The 20,587-nt window shown below is 37.0% G+C and overlaps 1 protein-coding gene across 33 annotated transcripts in view; it reads left to right on the top strand.

Annotated features, from left to right (window-relative positions):
- Adgrl2 (adhesion G protein-coupled receptor L2) overlaps positions 1 to 20,587 on the top strand; it is a 208,003-nt gene that overhangs the window by 142,212 nt on the left and 45,204 nt on the right. For 29 of the 33 annotated variants that reach the window (XM_036189375.1, XM_036189374.1, XM_036189408.1 and 26 more), the window contains exons 4-5: positions 15,214 to 15,323; positions 20,549 to 20,560. In XM_036189375.1, coding sequence (XP_036045268.1) covers positions 15,214 to 15,323; positions 20,549 to 20,560 — 122 coding nt within the window. The remainder of the gene's footprint in view (positions 1 to 15,213; positions 15,324 to 20,548; positions 20,561 to 20,587) is intronic. The other 4 variants (XM_036189394.1, XM_036189388.1, XM_036189386.1 and 1 more) reach the window with 1 other exon arrangement.

Genomic DNA, 20,587 nt, shown 5'->3' with positions numbered 1-20,587 from the left:
CTGAGCCTCACTATCCTTCACAGTAGCTCCCCAACTCCTCACCCAGACAGATGATTTCATCTTCCAGGAGTTCAGTTCTCACTCTGCCCAAACCTGCTTCTGTCTTGGCTTCCCTGATGGAGTTTAGAACTCTCCCAGTAAGCCTCTTAGATATCTCTACCTCAGATTTCACTTCCTGTGTTGCTCAACCAGTGGACAGTGCTGATATTAAATATAAAACAAATCCTACAAGGATATTGGTTATGTATGTTTTAAGTATGGCAGCTAAGTTTGAAAACTAAGTATTCCAAAGCAGAAGGTGAAGAGGAAATTGCCCAGTTCAAGTCTAAAAATGGCTTTTCATCCTTGTCATGTCATCTCTTCTCTTTAGTGATAGTATTTTGACTACTGTATCTTCCTTAAGTAATCCCAGCACCCAGGAGGCAGAGCCAGGTGAGTTCAAGACCAGCCTGGTCTGTAGAGCGAGATCCAGGATAGGCACCAAAACTACATAGAGAAACCCTGCCTCGGAAAAAAAAAATTCCTGACTGAACCTAGTAGATTTTGCCCTGCTGAGGCTAGAGATTCAAGAGTATTAGGCATTCTAATGGTGTTTTGGCATTGATGACATTGTTGAAATGGAATGGTTAAGGGTCAATGATAAGAGCAAGGTCTCCCAATGCTTCTTTTTCTTAATAATGATATATCTAATATGCTTAAAAAATTGACCACAGTTTCTATCATAAAATATATAATGTATGTGAGTGTACTGTTTTAGCTATCATGGAGTTTAGTTTGTTTTTTTTTTTTTCCAAATAAATATGTTCTGGAAACTATACCTATAAAATTTATCACCTGGAATAATTGTTCCATCTGGATATCGTATTTAGCTATCCCTTCTGTAAGTTATGAAACTCCTAAAATTGAGTAGTAGGGTTGAGTTGGCTATGTACAGTATGATAAGGCCTGTTCTGTGTCTCTAATATGAAGTGATAAAGATGACTTTCCAGCCAATCATTAAGGTGCTTATCCAGTTCTAGATGTGTGGCATTGTTAGCTTTCAAAGATGCTGTGTTGGATACTTCACAATATATGGGCTTTTGTTCACATTCCTACCTGTACATGAAGTTAGTGGTATTTCATGCTCTCAAGGTCTCTGTGAACTGCACCTTCTACACAAGTTACTGAAAGAAAGTTAATTCAGGTTAGGAATACATTCTCAAAAGGAAGCCTTCTGCCTTCATTTTCATAAAAACATATCTATGTTATTTGTACATGTTATAAATCATGGAGCTTTTCATTTCTATTTATTGAAGGGCTTTGGAGCTAGGTTTGACTAAGGAAGAGTCTGTCTTTGTCTAAGCTTCATTAGTATGCACTATCAAATGCTTACTAAGCTCTGATGCACCACACCCTCTCTTGTGTCAGCTAAAGTCATCCATGAATGGCTGGCAAAAATACATTTTTGCAAGAGTCCAGACTGGTGTTTGTAGGGTTCAATTTAGAAAAGGTGCTGTTGTGTGTGTATAGCCCATTGCTCAGATGTTCTTAAAACTGTAGCCAACCACTCAGCTGTTTGCTAACATAGAGCAGATACACCAAATCTCCCTCATTATGCAACACTTCCAAACATGGATGGAGAAAAGGAAACAGCCAGAGTGACCTCATGGAAAAGACCCTGTAAGTTGATGGGACACTGAGGTGCACTCCTCACCTCATCTTTTCTGCTTTCTGCTCCTTAGCATCTTCATCTACCACCTTTTTTGCAGCATTATAATTTCTTTTCTTGCCCTTTGGCTATGGAGCAAGGATCTTTCAAGTCAGCCCCCCCCCCCCGCAAAACACACACACACACACACACACAAACTTCCATATATTCTTAAAAGCATGCAGTCATTGTGTAGAGGCTTGTAATATCTCCATTCAATTCTAGGGCTCATTGAGAGGCTTGTATTAATTCTGACTCCAGCAGAGTTCATTGTTTTATAAGAGAATAGTAATACACAGTTCCACATGTACCTTGTTAGTTTTTCTCTACATAGATATTGTTTGTACCTGGTTATTTTAGGGTACTACTATATGTAATTGCAGATTTGTTCTATCTGTTTATCTATCTATCTATCTATCTATCTGCCTGCCTACCTACCTACCTATCTACCTACCATCTATCATCTTTTTAAGATGATGTGTCTGTCCTCTTGTGACTGAGAAGCAACAGAAGCAAGCTTCCCTTGATCCACACTTTTTAAAAAGAGCTCTTTGGGTAATAGGCTGTAGACTGAATGCTTATGAGTTGTGTTCAGTTATCGAGAATGCCATCAGCAATGCCTTGTTGCTTTCTTATCAGCTACTTCCTGCTGTCAGCTTGGCACTTATTTCAATAGGAAAGGATTTGCATCAAATGTGATGCCTTATTATATGCAGCTAACACAGGGTTTTTAATTGTGCAAACACACGAGACTCCTGCGGTGGTAGTCAATTTGATAAAAGGATTAGATTATGAATATTTTGTCATGATTAAAGATTACTTTTGATTTATCAGAGGTAAGGCAGTGAAATTTGTCATCTATTTATCAGTCAGATGAAACTCCATTAAATTTGAGTGAGAATCACAAAGTACTGATCTCGTTATATTGTCTCTCAAGGATTTGATGTTTATACTCAGATGAGGGTGTTAAGGGTCCTTTGGGGGCTTCCTCCAGGCTCAGCTGACTACTTCTAGCACCCCAGGGGTCTGTGCTTCCAGCTTTGGCCTTTGTTGTTTTTAATCTTCATATAAACATCAATGCTTACACAAAATTTCTGCAGTTTTTATTATTTTTTTTTAAAGGAGATGACTGACATGTATCATAAGCCATTTTAGGTTATTCAATCCTTAGCAAATAAAAAGATGAAACATAGAATAAGAAATCCAGTTTAGAAAGCACTCATTTGCTGGGCAGTGATGGCACACACCTTTAATCCCAGCACTCGGGAGGCAGAGCCAGGCAGATCTGTCTGAGTTTGAGGCCAGCCTGGTCTACAGAGTGAGATCCAGGACAGACACCAAAACTACACGGAGAAACCCTGTCTTGAAAAAAAGAAAAGAAAAGAAGAGAAGAGAAGAGTAGAGAAAAGAAAGCACTCATTCAGTGACTGTTTCTTCATAAAAATAGTTCTGAGCATCGCAAGAATTTACAAGAAGCCTAACATCTACCAGGGAGGTAAAACTTAGGCTCTAGTAACCACTAAATTCATATAATAAAACAAAACAAAATGCTCAGTATTTAAGAGATAAATGCTATTAGACAAGTAGATATGAAGTTTGCACTTTGATTCTAGACATGGACAAAGTGAGTACTAACTAAACTAAAGTACGAGACATTCAGCACAAAGCAGAATGTAAGTAATGGACAACTAAATGCACAGATATTTGTAGACATAGGTAAAGAAAACAGAGAAAGATCTCTCTGAGTTCTAATTCCAGGGAAGAGAAGAACTTAATACTTAGGGTCAGCATGATTTCCACTGGTTTTCTCCATCCTTGCTTGGCCCTTGGTCATAGGAGCCTTCTTAGGCCACATAGAGGTACCACTGGGAACTGGATAAACTTGGTACCAGAAGCTCAGAGTGTTCCACCTCAGAGACTTAAAGCCCTTAAAGGGAATCTTCTTCAGACAGGGAGGAAAGAGTTCCAGCATGGCCATGCAGCAAGCTTTATGCAGTAGTACACTAGTGTCCAGCTGTTTCTGACCACAGAGATGATCAAGAATCTGCAGGTCTACAGATTCTTGAAAAGGCTGCTGCTATAGAGATTTTCTTTGTTCTCCTTTTGTTGGAAATCAGTTCTGAGCTGCACTATGGAGGAGGTGTTTTTTGTTGGATTTAGGGTGTGGTTTTAGTACCTTAATCACATTCTCTTGATCTTGGGTGTTTTATCTGTATTCATGAGGGATTATATTAGGCCAGCGATTTAAAAACTGACTTCTTGGCAGCCCACAAATTGAATAGTAAGTGAGGGTTAGGAGAAGGAAGGCAAAGGGTGGGCAGCTCCTGGGGCTTGGGGCTGAATCGAGCACCCCACCTGGCTTCACCTCTTACTTTTAAGTACAGTTAAACAGACTTTTTTTTTCTAAGTAAAACTGTCTTGACAGGGCTGTTTTGTTGTTCAGATCTGACTCTAACTTGGTATCCATTTGATAGATATATATAATTTCCTTGGACCTGTAATTAACAGACCAGCATTGTCATTTGTGGCAAAGGGGAAAATATTTTTGAATGATCTTTCATAAGCAAATACTTACAAAGGAAAAGGATTTGAGATGACCAATCTAAATCTGAATCTAATTAAAGTAGAGCATAGAAATCAAATGTCATGAAGGCACAATTGCTAACATCTTTATATTGTGAAAAAACAGTCTATATTCATGCACTGTCTGTATGATTGCTTCTGGGGAGGTGGGATATAATTTGATCACAAGAGTAGATTCTCAATTGATGAAAGCATAGCATGAATTTCTCCTGCTTTTAAAAAGCCATTGTAAGAGAGCAGGGATATCATGAGCAGGGTGCAAAGCTAAAGTGAATAGAGAGAGATCCATTGCCTTTGAGTTAGTCTCTTGACAGGCTGTATTGAAAGTAAAGTGTTTTCCCTTGGTGAAACCTTCATAGAAGCATGTACACCATATATGTCCTGCAACCATGATTTATTAACTCAGTTCATAAAACGTATTATAAGTTCATATTTAGACGTATTAAGTTGCTCATTCAGAACTTTTCATCATTTTTTCAGAACACTAGATGTTTTTATACATTCCTTTGTAAACCGTGAGATATATTTACTACCAAACATCTTAAAAGCTGCAGGAAATAAAGGACTAGTTGTAACATAAAAGTATTACCAAACATGTGTTTTGGTAATTTCAGGGAAGAAAAGGCATGTTTGGAAATTATCTAGAACTGAATTTGAATAATGGCCAATGGCATTTTCTGGCCACTTAATAAAAACACAGTGTTACAAGCATTTTGATAAGGTATCAGAGACTTATACTCAGTAGATTAAATACGTTAACAGAGTTACATATTTTAAGTTTTGCACAGCTGTAAAAGTTTTTTTAATAAGCCATGCCTTTAAAAATCTTAACATTTTATTTTTGAGCATTCAATTTGATTTGTATGGAATGTTTATCAACATTTGTTGCAGTGTTTAATCCAAATGAGATCTGCAGATTCAGAAACGATTTATATTAGTTATCAATTAGACTGGGATTTTGTCCTTTGTTCATTATAATACTGACTAAATGACAACTTATGTAACATAAAGAATCAGGGAAAAAAATCTCAATGGTGTAATTTTCCTGTTTACCAAAACCATATTCAAACCTAGGGAGTAATCCTTAACGTGACTTTCAAACAGCACCACATGCATCTCTGGCTCAGTCTTGCCCTCCAAAACTCCTTCCAGTTACAGTTCCTTTGCTTTATTTCAAGCTCTAATCCTCTGAGCGGGTAATTAACAGACCAGCAGAGCCATTTGTGGCAAAGAAGAGCCATAAGGGTGAAAATATTTCTTCACTGAATGATCTTTCAGAAGTAAATAATTACAAAGGAGAAAGATTTGGGATGACCAATCTAAATCTGAGGATAATTAGACAGAGTAGAGTATGGAAATCGAAGCACTTGGCATGTACAATTCTCACATCATAACAAAACTAATTAAATATTTAGAAACCAAAATCCCCTCACAATTTGAAGAAAAATAACCCACGACAAAAGGGTCTGTAACTTTGCAGATAATTAGCAAGAGGTATAGGAGAGAAAGACATCACAGATTGGCTCTGTGGCTCTGCAAGGTCATGTCTTGTTATGCTGTGTCTTTTATACAGTCTAGTAACAAGTTTGCTGCTAATTTAATCTAACTAGGGCATCCCATAGTGATTTCCCATTTCCCTTGTTAAAATTGTGACAGCTTATGCAAGTGCAAACTATAATAGGTTAACATTTTTATAAATAATTACTCTTAATTTTTACAGGTGGTATTTTGTGATTTACTAAAAGTTTAGGTCATGGGCCTTTAGATGAAAAGCAATACTTTTGAAATATATTTTTTTTAATGTATAGTTTTTGTCCTCGCTTAAATGATCTTATTCTTTTCATTAAGTAGTTAGACCTCATGACCCTATGAATGGAGCAGTCTCAGTAGCGTGCTTTGTAAATAAATACCTCTGGTTTTGCTAATAAAAGCAAGTGCATTTGTGTTGAATGTGCATTTCTGCAAACAAGAGATTTTGTACTAGATTAATAAGGCTCAGAGTGAGTCAAACCTCATTTGCATTAGACTGACCCCAAGGTCCAGTAAAACTGCAAGGAGTTTCAGTGGTCTCTAAAACATCAAAAGGTGTTTTCTTCACAGCATCACCACTTTAAGATGCTTATTTTAATAATTAATGTGGAATTTTAAGATAATTTTAGCAGTCGTCAAGAAACAAATCTGGTATGTGCTTTAAGATACAAATATGTTGTGGTTATATTTCCTGACACAGAAGTTTACTGAGATACAAACTCATCATGGATGGTGTTGCTGTTTGTGATAGTCTTTTTTTTGAACATCTACAAAAAATAGAGTGATAGCCTCATAAAAATGAATTAAATAGGATTGATTGATTGATTGATTGATGTCAGGCATTGGTTGACTTACCCAGAACTACTTTGGAGGAGGCCTTCTGCTTTCCTTCCACACAACATTCTTTAACAGTCAAATAAAATTTATGTATTCCTAGCACAAAAATACACTCATTTTTATATGCAGTGTTAGATTTTTCTACAATTGTTCCACAGCAGTTTCAGTTTTAATCACTACAACCCTGAAAAAATCAGTATTATATTAGAACTTTTGATAATGCTAATGTGTAGGCGATTGAGCAGAATACAATTTGAATTGTTTAGTTCTTCCAAATTATTTGTCCATGCATGGCTAGCATTTGGTGCCTTAGGTTCTGATGCAGTAGCAACTCTCAAAAATGATTTTGCAATGCACTAAATAAGGCAATACTCTATAATTCATGCAAGCAATAGCCTAACATGCCTAAGGAAATAAGTTCTGTTTGGTAGAACTCTTCCAGGTTACCAAATGAATTATGTTAATTACTAAATAAATTATGAGAACATGGTCATGTAACAAATGGGACTCTCCAATAGAACATCTCTGGTAACTTTCTAGTGTCATGTTTACCTAGCAGTTATTTAAGCTCTAGCTTCATCATTAATAAAAAAGCAGGACCTGCCTGCATAGCACTGTGAAAGTTCAAATGATAAGAGGACATTTCGTTATAAACTTTAGTTTAGAAAAGAGAGGTGCTTCATTGAGCGCTCAGCAGCTCCCCTCCTGGTCCCAGGGATGACTGTCACCTGAGTCTTGGGGGTGATCTGTTTCTCTCTCTTACTTGACTTGAGTACTTCATTTGCACACATTTCTTTGCATTGGCTCTCACCGGCTTCTGGGGTAAGATGCTGTATATGGAATATTTTATTCTCTGTCTGTATTAAGAGGAACAAGTGTAAGAATAATAGAACCAGACCATTTAGGTGTTAGCATGTATGAGAATGATTGCAAATTAAAAGTGCTTTCCCGGATAAATAAGTAACCTATATATTGTGTATTGTTTTCTTTCATGATATAAAACTTTGTCCTAACTGACATAATTCTATCAGATCAGGAACAGCCACCTGAAGCATACATGAGTGTCTGCTGTGTATTTTTTGCTAACCATACTTATTTACAAGCTGAAATAGTAAGGTTAGCCATTCATCATTTCTGTCATTCAGAAACATGTACTTGTATGCTTGTTGTATTTATACCTCCAATGAGTCTTAGAAGCTGGCAAGTCCTCTTTCCTCTCTGTCTCTGTCTCTCTCTCTCTCTGTTTGTTTTTTTTTTGTGTGTGTGTGTTTTCAGTTTCTTGTCCCTTATCTCCTCCTGTTTGCTTGCAATGCCTATAAATGCGTTCAGCTTGTGTACTTGAATGGAATGAAGTATGCCCACTGACATTATTATTTCTTATTGCTACTTGCAGCTCAGGAATGAATGTCATTCCTACTCCGTTAATTAGATCCATGATAGAAGATTCAGCTGTAGGTGTTCTGCCTATTTGAATATACAGTTCACCACAGATGTGGTTTGGGATGTGCCAGGCTCCCATCATGACTATTCTGTTCATAGTTGGGCCTATGAACACCAGTTACATTCTTAGTATCTTAACACTCTGAAAGCTGCATTTCTTCTGAAAATGAACATTTTAAGATCGGAGGTAACTAGCAGGATAGGAGTGTAGAAACAACAAGCCTATTATTGTTAGTTTGTGGTAATTGAAGTTTAAAAATAGCAGATGCCAATTAGAGAAGGAAATTGTGGAAACCGTCTTCACTGAACACACACACTCAGTATAGAATCGGACTAATTCTGTAGGATGTTTCAGATTTAAGCAAACTTGAATTTAGTTTCTGTCCGGATAGTACCAAGCTTCTCTGTTGCATGTTGGAGTATTTGTTCAAGTTGGTAGATTTTGCATTTTTAATCTTCCTTAGAACTGTGGTGAATAATGGCCCCTGGCAGGAGATAATGAAATTTTCTTAATTTATATTTTCAAGTAGAAGCTTCAATTGAAAATGGCATCCTATGGCCTGGAGACATAGCTTGAGTGCAAGTTCCAGGGGAGCTGCAGTAATAATGCGGTGCCATTGGTGATGGGGAACGATGGGACAGTGAAGAAGTAATTTAAGGAAGAAAAGAAAATGCACCAAAGCTTTATTGTAGCATATCTAATGATCTGGGGAAGATTCCCAATGGTTTTTGGAGCATGACTGGAGAAGCTAATGTTATCTTGCCAAAACAGAAGCCTCTGCTTAATCAGCAGAACAAGACTATTGATGAAAACACCTCTCACAATAGATTACACGTGGAATCTCATCTCCATACTTTGCACTTGGTAAGGTGTAATAATGAGCATAAGATAATCAGAAGCAGAGTAAAAGCAATTTGTCGGGAATTGTACAATTCAAGATTAGAGTTGGAATGGAAACAAGTTTGCATGGAGAAGTTTAGCCTGCTTTTAGAGGTTATACACAAGAAAGAATACACACAGTGCAGAGAGTGCAGTGGAGGAGGAAAGCCGGTTCTCTGTCTCTGGGTGTGCATATCTGTGTTGTTTTCTACCAGGGCATTGTTCCCAGGGATTTTTCATGGTGTGGGGAATTCCTGGTTATCCAGACATTGCACAAAGTTCATCTTCCTTATTCAGTTGAACCTTATCCACTAACTTCTAGGGAAGGTAATGCTTTTTCTAAATGAGAAAGTTGAACTGGAACTGGTTATGCAATGTTTATGTATTCACAGACTGCAAGCAGGAACTCAGTACCCAGTACTTCATAATGTTCAAGCATGTTATTTTAGCACTCATCTTCCCAAGTTAGGACAGAGTTAGTACTCTGCTAGATTCCTTTTCAGTACAATTACAGTCAATAGCTTAGGAGCCAGTAAATATTTTGTTTCTCCCAAATAAAAAGACCATGTTTCTCCAATGAATCATTGTTGCTTTTGTGTGTGAAGTTTTCTGAAGGTCAGTCAGAGAAGACTAAGCAGCCCTTGAACTTAAAATTCTCCTGCCTCAGCCTTGACAGCTGAGATTTCAGGACTGTTCCCAGCTTCACCTGACATGTTCTATGTAATTTTGGTATTCTGGTATGTAAATGAATATTCTTTCCTAAAATACTTTTTCATTATTTACACATATTTTCTAGAGGCAGTTTATTTTAATTTTGAAAGTACTGTGGGTATCCTAAAAATTAATACCAATATTGACTACATATAGGGGATCAAATACATAGTTTAAAACCCTATGTAGCCAACCTACAGGTTGTGATGGTGGAGAAATTTGTGAGTTGTTCATTGGAGTATTGTGTAGTTTTGTTTTTTGTTTTGCTCTTATCTATTGGGTATAAGCCTGAGCAGTGACACTGAGTTCTAATATTTGCCCCAATTTCTGCTGATCATGAAATATATTGATATTAGTGATTTAAATAGTCTCAATATTTGGCTTTATTTTTGGGAAAAAATAGTTCATTAGTATACTGTAAAGGGGAGGGCTTGGCAGTCACTGGAGAAGCATCTGCAGACAGACTGGTGTTTTAATTCAGGTTATAAAGATGAGCATTTGGCTGCATTTCTTTCATCCATTCCCTCAGGTTAGCATAGAAAGATTATAATAGTGGGCTTTTAAATACGGCCTAACATATGGTGTTTTGCCGTATTTAAACCCATTTATAACATGTAAAGCGGGATTTAGTATTTTCTTGATGTGATTGATGGTTCTAGACATAAGATGTAAAATTTTCAATATTACTGTAGGTCATTAATATAATGACCCTCTTATTTTATTTGCATATGGTGATGTTTTGAAGTATTTATTATTGGATTTGTTTTAATTTCATGTGGAAATCTCTGGTTTGGTATGATGTTCCCTATATGTATATAGAGAAAAACCTCTTACTATTTTAGTCAGATGTTTGTGATCAGAAATAATATAACAATAATAAACAGGCTGGTTTTTATTTTGTTTTGTTGTTGCCATGCTGCGGATTAAATCCGTGGCTTCACATAGTCCAAGGAGGAACTATACCCCTGAACCCTACTCTAGACTAAGGTGAGATATATCAGAGTAATTTAACTTAATGAAGACTGTAAGTGACTGTCTTGAATGTTGGAAGGGGTGTTGAAGCACATCTGTATTTATTTTCATGGCATTATACACAGTGTTCTATGCTCCTAAGTTTAGTAGACATTATTCCCTCATGAGTCCACTCTAGATAGTTACATTTATACTCTCTCAGGATTGAGACACCATGTTTATTTGATTAATTAAGTTAGACAATAGCAATGGATTAATTTTTTTGTTTTAAATTACATCTGTCTGTGGAATATAGCCTATTTTATAGATTGTCAAAAATCTTCACATTTAATGAGTGAAAAGAATTTTAATTATGAAGCAAACTTTTAGAAAAAGAATATTCCTTTTTTCTTGCCTGTAAAATAGATTCATAGGAGTCATGTGCTGTGGTGATATATTGTGTACCTTAATAAACTTGCCTGAGGAACAGAGTACAGAACCAGTCACTAGATTAGACATAGAGGTCAGGCAGTGGTGTCATATACCTTTAATCCTATCACTCAGGAGACAAAGATCCCTCTGGATCTCTGTGAGTTCAAGGCCACACTGGGCTACATAAGATTGATTCGGTATAGGAGAAAAACCGAGCCAGGCAGTGATGGCACACACTTTTAATCCCAGCACTTGGAATCTCATGCCTTTGCTTGGGAAACACACATGCCTTTAATACCAGGAAGTAATATGGCAGGGCAGAGAAAGGTATATAAGGCGTGAGGAACAGGAACTCACCTTCTTTTGGCTGAGGGTTTCATAGAGGTCAGAACCAATGGCTGCCTGTTCTATCTGTCTGATCTTTCAGCAATTACCCCAATATCTGGCTCAGGGTTTTTTGTTTGTTTGTTTGTTTGTTTATTTGCTTGTTTTTGTGTTTTAGTTAAAAGACCATCTAAGATTCAAACAACAATATGCAAGTACTTAGATGTTATATTTATTGTGACTCACCAATAAATAATTGTAAGGCCTGCTCAAAATAGGCACAACAGAAACATTTGACTCCAGGACCAAGCAGGATAGAATGGCGTTGCAAGCTGTAATTACATGCCTCAATAGATCATACTATTTATTTTCTGTCTTGTTTCTATGATCTTTTATTTTTTTCTAAAATATTTAAACTCACCGTGTTTTGTTTTAGTGGAGTTCACACTCCTGCTATTTCAAACTACCCTGGGGTCTCCCCAGCACTGAATTCCCCTCCTTCTGGGTGGGCTGTGATCATTTTCCTTTCCTACAAGCTCTTGTCTGATACTGATCCTGTTCTAAGGACCAAGTTCTGATAGCCGCTGCTTTAACTGTCTTTAGTATCCCTGTGTCTTTATCACTACAGAACAGCCCGAGTGCCGTTATTTGGAACTGAAATGTTTAAAGTATGTCCAGAATCCATTTCTGTGTGATAAACAGGAAGGTTCTTCAAATATTAATCCAGTGTCTATTTTATAGGGAACCCATTTTCTCTTATATCTTTGTCTTACTTATATCCATTTTTGTGATTATCTGGGTTGTTAACACTGAAAATCCACAAGGTGTTACCAAAATATATCAGTCTTTTAACTGTTAGTGCAACAACAACTGTACCTATACAGACAGCTCTTTATGAGGGGAAAGGGAGAATCAAACTTGATCTCCGCCCAGTGTGGACATAGATTCCAGAATTAATTTCATTTCTTGGCTTATGCTGTCTTTTCATTTCCATGGCAATGAAAATGGAAAGCTTAGTCCTTGGTAGGAATTTACTTTTCTTTTGTGGCTAAGTAATTGCTTTCTCATTCTTGATGTTTTCAATTAATAGCGACTTCCAGTTTTACTTACGGTGCTCCCCACAGTACACAGGGTGATGAACTGCCAGATCCGTTCTCATATTGAGAACTCATACTGAGTGTTTTCTCTCTTGAACCCGACTGGGGCTGTATTTGAACCTCCAGAAGCTTTCATTTGTCTCTGAATAAAGATACTAGTGACCACAACTATGACTATATTATCCTGTTCACAACCACTTCTTAGGGACTCTATTGAATTAGTCCAAAATCCAAAACTCCTAACTTTTCTCCATCTCTTTCCCTCCCCCCCCCCCCCCACCTCTGTGCTGGAGATTGAACACCAAACCTTGTACAGATTAAGTATGCTCAATCCCATTGAGCTCAACACCCAGTCTCCCTATATTCATTTTTAAGTGTGTGTGTGTGTGTGTGTGTGTGTGTGTGTGTGTGTCCCTGTCCATCCCCGTGTCCAAGAACAGGTGTTGAGTCCCCTAGGGCTGGAGTTATAAGTGGTCATGAAGCACCTGAAGTGGGTTCTGGGAATAGAGCTCAGGGCTCTGGAAGAGCAAGAAGCACTCTTAACCCTCAGGCATCTCTTCAGCACCATTGTATTTTTTATTTTTCACAAAACTATATAAGTCACAAGACTTTTAACTATATGTGCTTTCACTTTCTTTCCAACCCTCATATTCTTAATGCATTTCAGCCTCAGTACAAGCTCGCTTTCTCCTTCTTCTAATTTGGTGCTGTGAAAAGAAACCTCAATAAAAAGGGGAAGTAAAGCTATATGTAAAGTTCATTCACTCACTGAATTGTTATTTTATGGGATTTCTACAAGTATATTTCAAACCTTTGAAAAATAAATAGCAGAATATGTTTGTGTGATTTATGAAATATATACAGTGGAGAATATGAAAGATATGCTTAACATGTAGAAGTTTACATTTCTTGCTTTCTGAGAAATGAGAGCATGAAGCATAAGGATGACCCCTGTAGATGTGAATACGTACGAAGGAGGATGTCAAAGGACTTGAGGTTTTATGGGCACTAGAGTAGGGCTGAGGATTCCTGGAAGATCAAGTGAGGTTTAGGAAACACTGACATTTCTTATGGCTATACCAGGAAAGAAGAAAAATGAAATGTCAGAATTATGTTTCTATATGAGTTGAAATGTTAGATAGTGAACCATTGAGAAATAGCAAATTCACCCTCTGTTTTAAATTTTTTTAATACAAAATTATTTCTATGATTCATGTTAAAATAATTCATTTTATTGAGTGGTGAAACATAGGCAGTTTCTTCAAATGAAAGGGGGGGGGACAAGAACGAGCAAAACAAAACATTGTGTTGTAAGCAATGTAACATTATTGTCATCCAAGGTCTTGAAATTTATGAGACGTGATGTGTTAAAAAAAAATACTTTATGTCTCAGAGACTGAGATCAAAGTTAACTATTTCAATGTTTACAACGTATTATTGTAATCTTAGTTACAATTTATTCAATATTGTAGAGTCACTGAAGTTCACTATAATATATTTCGAATTTAAAAAAATATAGCCATTTAATCCTGTTGACCTTTCAGGCTTTGCTTCTCTTCAGGACAGCTCTCCAGGGTTTTGAGTTGCAGTGATACCAGTGTGGGTGCTTAACATGTCTCCCTTGTTAATGTGACTGCTTGCCCCATCCTGGGGTTCTTTGTGCTGGGAGGTAGTCTACTTTTCTCAGACTGCTTTGCAGTGCTGTTTTCTACTTTGGTTATTTTATGCACCCTAGAATATTTGGTATTCAAATTGTTGAATACATTTTATAATAATGCCCTGGTTCTGCTAGCTTTGCCTTCTTAATGTATATACTATCAAGAAGTGTAATGAAACCCCACAAACATTCCATTCCACTGGGCTGTAATCAAATCAAATTATAAAAGAAATAGTTCTTGCCTTTACAAAGCTTAGAGAACATCTGGGCCCATTTATGTAACTCAGGCATCATCCTGCCTAGAATACCAGTTACTGCTTAATTCCAGTATCCCTGATGACTTAACGATGAGAACAACAGTGAATACTTCCGCAGAGTAATATGTAGGACATTTTAGGGATTGTGTTCATGGGACTGTTTTTAATATTAACTTTCAGAACATCTCGGTGTAGAACTGGGTACACAGCCACATCCCAGACAGAAGCATGGCTTCTGTGAAAAGCAGCAACAGTGCTTAGACATTCACTCTGCTCCAGGCATTCTGCTGGATGCTGTTAGTGCCGCTGCCACGTATGCAACCCCTATGTGCAAGGTGGGAGTTCCAGCAAGTGCCTCATAGTCATGAGTGTAGACCGTGCTTGGGGTAGAACATGTAGCACGAACTGGATGTAGAGGCTAAAATCTGGGTTAACATGTGTTTGGGTGTGCTGTGACAACTTCCTGCTTAGCTGTTCAGTTTATGACCCTGTGTTTGATTGTACTTTTTTCTGATTGTAATTTTTAATTCTTAAATACGTTATCAAGTGGCCTGGTTGTTCTGTCTTCCTGGACCTATTGGATATGATGAAAATTAAAACATAATAGTATATTTGAAGACTATCAACTATCTTCTTTTCCTTTCTACTTATATTTTAGTGTGACCCTTGATACAGAAATTAAAAACAAAGGAAATAGGAGTTTTATAATGCCATCTAATTTCACCTATATTTTTTGGTTCATGAATAAGTTCTATATTGTATTATTACATTTCTCAAGTAAAAAAGAAGTACATTGTTTCACAGACTTGATTGATTCTGTTTTCCAGGTGCAACAATCGAACGCAGTGTGTAGTAGTTACTGGGTCAGATGTATTTCCTGATCCATGTCCTGGAACTTACAAATACCTTGAAGTTCAATATGAATGTGTCCCTTACAGTAAGTATGAAGTTTGTGTTTTCTTCTTTCTCCAGCCTTCCTTGTTGGAGCCGAAAGACTACACATGTGAAAGAAGCGTATGTTTATGGCCTACAAAACCATTATGCATGCAAAGCGCTCCCAGACTTGGGACTCCAATTAGCTTCATGAAGTGTGGAAGGAAGCCATAGTGTGATGCTGGCCAAGTGTCTGTCTGTGTTCTTAAGTGTTTGGCTTTTAAGGCTAGTGTTTTTCCAGAAAACAAACTTGAATTAGCTATTCAATAGGGCAGATAGAAATCTGTACTTTTGCCCAATACCAGTTGCTGACAAATTGGTTTGGCTCACAGTTTTCTGAAGAAGGAATTGACTTCAGTTCTAGTGGTGAAGGATTTGAATGGCTACCTGCTGTCGTGGTAATGTGAGTGCTTGGGAAAAGCTACCAGAGCTGAAACTGAGGCAAGAGCTGTCCCCTTTCTTCCGTGTCCTCGAAGGAAGGTTTCTTCTTTTTTTTCAATCCAGACTTGGTGAGGAAATCGTCTTGCTTAAAACAAAGCCAAGAGTACAAACAAAAACTGAAGTCTTGTACCTGTTTCTACTTTTAAACTGTTAGCATCATGTTTAAAATCTTGTAGGAATACTTAAAATCCAATTGGAAATTTTATAACTAGGTGTCAGTATTTTCCCTCCAGTAACAGAATGCATACTTCTCGATTATATTTCATACATTGGTTGGGGGGAAATACCTTAGTAGTTTAGACAACCTAAATGTTTGCATATGTTGCCTAATTGTCACAAGCTAGCTTAGAAGTGCTTTTACTTCCTTTGTTTTTTTAAAGTTGAATAAAAAATTAATATCACAATAGTGCAGAGGCATTTGAAGTGAGAGTGTTAGATATCAGTACTTTCACTGATTTCAGAAATTTTCTATACTTTAAGCCTAAGCAACAACAACCAAAAAACCCCAAACAGTTAGATCGAGATGCTATCCCAGCTCCTTGTAGGCAGAGGCATCAAGATGATTGAGGCCATCCTGGGCAACATAGGGAGACCCCATCTCAACATAGAAACACCAAAAGGCCAAATTCTGATAAATAAGGCAGATCCAAAAAGGTGGTAACACATTCTAGCATATACGGTGAAGAGATGCTCTGTCCTCTCGGCCACAGTTTTGATAAATTGATTGTGTGTGTGTGTGTGTGTGTGTGTGTGTGTGTGTGTGTGTGTGGTCAGTTAAAGGCCAAACACAGATTATCTTTCTCTTCTCATGCCTGCTCTGTGTTCCTGTGCTATGTGAAACGGATGCGCTTTGTGTTTTCAGTATCTTCTGTGCCATTTGTAGGATTGGAAGCCCCAGTGAGCTGATCTGTTAACGCGTTGCTCCTGCGTGGTGCCATGGCTTTACTTAATCTCTCCTGTACCACTCGAGGAACATTGCATTCTTTTGAGCTAACCAAAACTTTTGTTCCACGAAGTCCCTTTCCCTTGAATTCAGCCTGGTTTCTATCCTCAAATTAGACAAGGAATACAGCCTCCACTCCCAAACAGTGGAATCAGTCAGAGCTGTCAAGAATTGTCTTTCTGCAACCAGGTCCCTGTAACCTAGTCTAAGACACCAAGAACAGTGTTAAGCAAATATTACTTTCAGACTCTTAAGTAATTTCTTGCGCTGTTTAAGAAAGGAAAATGTGGATACCTTCTGGAACGTCTAACTTTCAAAATTTTACTTTTTCAGTTCTCCAGAAGTATTGTATATTGTGCACTAAACTTGCAAATAGCTGTACTCAGAGAAGTATTTGCTCTTTTTTTTTTTTTAAATTTAGTTTTTGTCCTTCAAAATAAAAAGTAAACCCAGTAATTAATTTGCTGTTGCCTTTCTAGATGTTTGCAAGAGGCAGAAATAAGTCTATGACTTTTCTTTTTTGAAGAATAGAAGTGGTTATCATTCCTATATACCGTACAGTAGTGACACACTATAACCCAGCTGATTGCAGCCCATGTGAAAAGTAATGCAGAGCATTCTTAGGTTAGTCTAACCTTGCATATCCTCATTACTCCCCATCCCCTCCTCGCTTCCCTTGTACCCCCATCTGTGATGGCTTCTCTCACACTCACTTTTATTTGAGGGCCCAGCTCTCACCATTCCTTGTTTTAACAATTTATTTGCTTTTCTGTAGCATTTACTTTGCCCCTTCTCACATTACTTAGGTGTCACCATCATATATAGTTTATCATATATGCCTTACCACTTGGCTTAATGCCAATCTCCAACCATAACAAATCCTTCAGGAACCTCATAGACTCCAAAGTGCTCCATACTATTCGAGACGATTTCAAAGACTTTCCGTGACTTCAGGAAAATGGCAATAAATTCATTCGGTAGAGAACTTAGAAATGCCACTCTTTGGTTTCTTTTGTAAATAGACAAGTACATTGTATATGCCCTTTTACATTTGTTCAGGTAACTTCTGTATCAAAATCACACATATACACACACAAGGCATGCTTTATTGTGTATGGGATGTAGGTATCACAGCATCCAAGTGCACATTAAAAAGTCATTAGGGACTTTGGAGGGAAAGGGGATTATTCAGACTGGAGTTCACATCCTATAATCAGGCATGATTTTTCAATCTTGTGCCTACTTATTTCAAATTGCCACAGTATGTAAGGATTTTATGGTAATGTTACCTAAAAGTTCTCTCATTTGATGAATGAATTGTATCCATGTTGATGAATTAAATTACTATCAATGAATAAATGCGAGATTATTTCAAATGAAATAGTGTGTCACTTCATATACAGAGTATGTAGGCTGTAGTCAATTTGGGTCTGTTTTCTGTCTTGTACATCTGTGGAGTCCTCTGCTGATGTTGGTGGGTGTGTACTTGAATGTTTGGTTCATAGAATATTAAGTATATCCTTACAAATTAATTCACAGAATCTCATAAGACAAATTGCTTATATTTGGCATGTGATTATGAATTCAGATTATTGTTAATTTTATTGTATTTTTATATTCTTCTGGTAGATAGAACTTTGGCTGATCGAATGGATATCTATCCTTTTTGATTTTATAAAAATCTTTATATGGAGTTTTTTTTTCTTTGAAAGATTCATCCATCAGTCATCAAAGATTTTTATTTTTAAAAATATTTGCCTTTGGATGTATTTTCTCTGTTTTCATTGGAATTATAAATTGTATAAAATTCATACCCATTCCCTTTTTGTTTACATGGTATGGTTTAAATAATAAATAAATGAAGTAATTTCTGTTTATGTTTTGCTCAGTGACTGCACTGTAATTTTACTACATCAGATAAAAATAATCCAGTGATCTTCACTGAATGGACAATACAAAATACATTTCCTTAATTTTTTTTATTGAACTGATTTAAAATTCTCCTGTAATAAGTAAGCGTTGTAAGAAGTATTAATCCTTTACTTTACACCTAATAGCTTTATGTGAGTAAAATCATTGTTTCCTTAAGGAACAATTCAGCTGCCATAAATGCAGTCTGAACATCCTCAACACTAATGCTCTCTCTTACCCTCCTTCTCCCACCATGCCTGTCCATTATTGATTCTGAGCAGGTACAATGTGCTCCTGATGGAGGAGTGATGTTAGGACCAAGTGTTGCTTCCAAAACAGCACACTGCGCTTGTCTGTTTTCCCTCATACATTCAGAAGCACACCAATCAGAACAAGTGTGTTTCCTGAAAGTGCTTAAACAGACCATGTTGGTTAAGCAGGTTATAGCTTAATTTAGAAATTATATGCTGTTGCCATGGCAAAAAAAAATTTTTTTTTAAATATTTGTGTGATGTTTCTCTCAAAGGAGTTCCAGAAGGTCACTGTTTTATCTTGACGAATAATTATACTTCTAAAAAAATATGTAATCAAGCTGAGATTATAATAAAATGTGCAACTACACTCTGAATAATCAGTAGTCACACACTGGTGCATTTTAAAGGGAAGAAGAGGAAACACAGCATCAGTGGAGTTGTGTTTTAATACCCAGGCAACATACCTGAGAGACTACACTCAATCTAAGAGTTGCACTGTGTGGGCCCTCATTGGAGGAGACTACCTGTCAAGTAGAATCGGATTGCACCTTCCTTGGTGCATAATCCACTTAGGGTTTCTCCCTACACTTCCTCTCATGTTCTGCCTGGGCCAGGTCTGCCCTGTGAAAGCCCTTCCCTTTCATGAGGTCTGTGGATCGAGACATTGGATGTGAATGCTGGGTGTGACAGGTGTTGCATGCTGGCTTGCTTTATATGTTAATAAGTGATGGTCAAGACAATGTCATAACGAGCTAACCATGATTCTTTCTTCCTTTTCCTCCCTGCCACCTGTGCTTGCTTTTCCCTTGTATGTATTTTGCTTACTTTTTTAAATAGACTTAATATTACAAGTTTGATAGTGCATATTATATATGATATAGAAAATTACATTAGAATTTTGTAATGTAAACTATATGTAATCTTAAGTAAATATGCTAATACTTAATGGGCATTACCTACCCCTTCAAAGTCCCTATTGGGTGAAGGGAGATTTATATATTCCTGGAAAGGGGGCATTTTGCTAATTGGTTAAGATGGATTTTTCTAAAAATAGGAAATAATAGAAAAATAATTGAAATATACTGAGATGCATGACTGTGTAGTTACTTCTCATCTAAATATCTTTGGGGAAATGTAGTCATCTCAAAAGCTATTAAATTTGGCTTAAACTCCAAAGCCAAGTTGTCAGTCTTATACATATATTTTCCTGCCATGCTGGTATCATTAGAGTCAGTCTGATAATTAAACTCATACAGACCAAATGGAGATGACACAGCTGTGCATGCTTTTATGTCTGTAGTGTACATATATAAAGGAAAACTTGGTCAGAACACTGGGTGGCTTTGGCAAGGCAAGAGTATGTTTAGCTTGCATTAGTGAAGAGTTTCATTATTTATTCAGGCACACTAAGTGAAGCAGCATGCCAACTTATTTGTCTTGCCTCCTTAATCTTCTAAAATGATTGATCTGTGTTCTTTTATGTAACTTTAGAATCTCTCTCCTGCTAGGTTCTCCTGTGTGTTTCTCTTTATCCAAAGTAGTACAACTTCCTTATTCTTCCTATATTTAGCATCTATTACGAATTCAATCTTAGACTAATAGTCAATTTATTTTTAATCTTTTTTTTCTTTTTTCCTTGCACTTTTTTTTTTACTTTCCTTCCGATGCTTAAAATAGAAGTGGAGCAAAAAGGTAAATAATGTGCACAGTCTCAACCCC

This window comes from Onychomys torridus, chromosome 6 (assembly GCF_903995425.1).
Source record: "Onychomys torridus chromosome 6, mOncTor1.1, whole genome shotgun sequence".
Classification (NCBI taxonomy): domain Eukaryota; kingdom Metazoa; phylum Chordata; class Mammalia; order Rodentia; family Cricetidae; genus Onychomys; species Onychomys torridus.
Note: the sequence above shows the minus strand (reverse complement) of the source record. Positions and strands in the feature narration are given on the sequence as shown.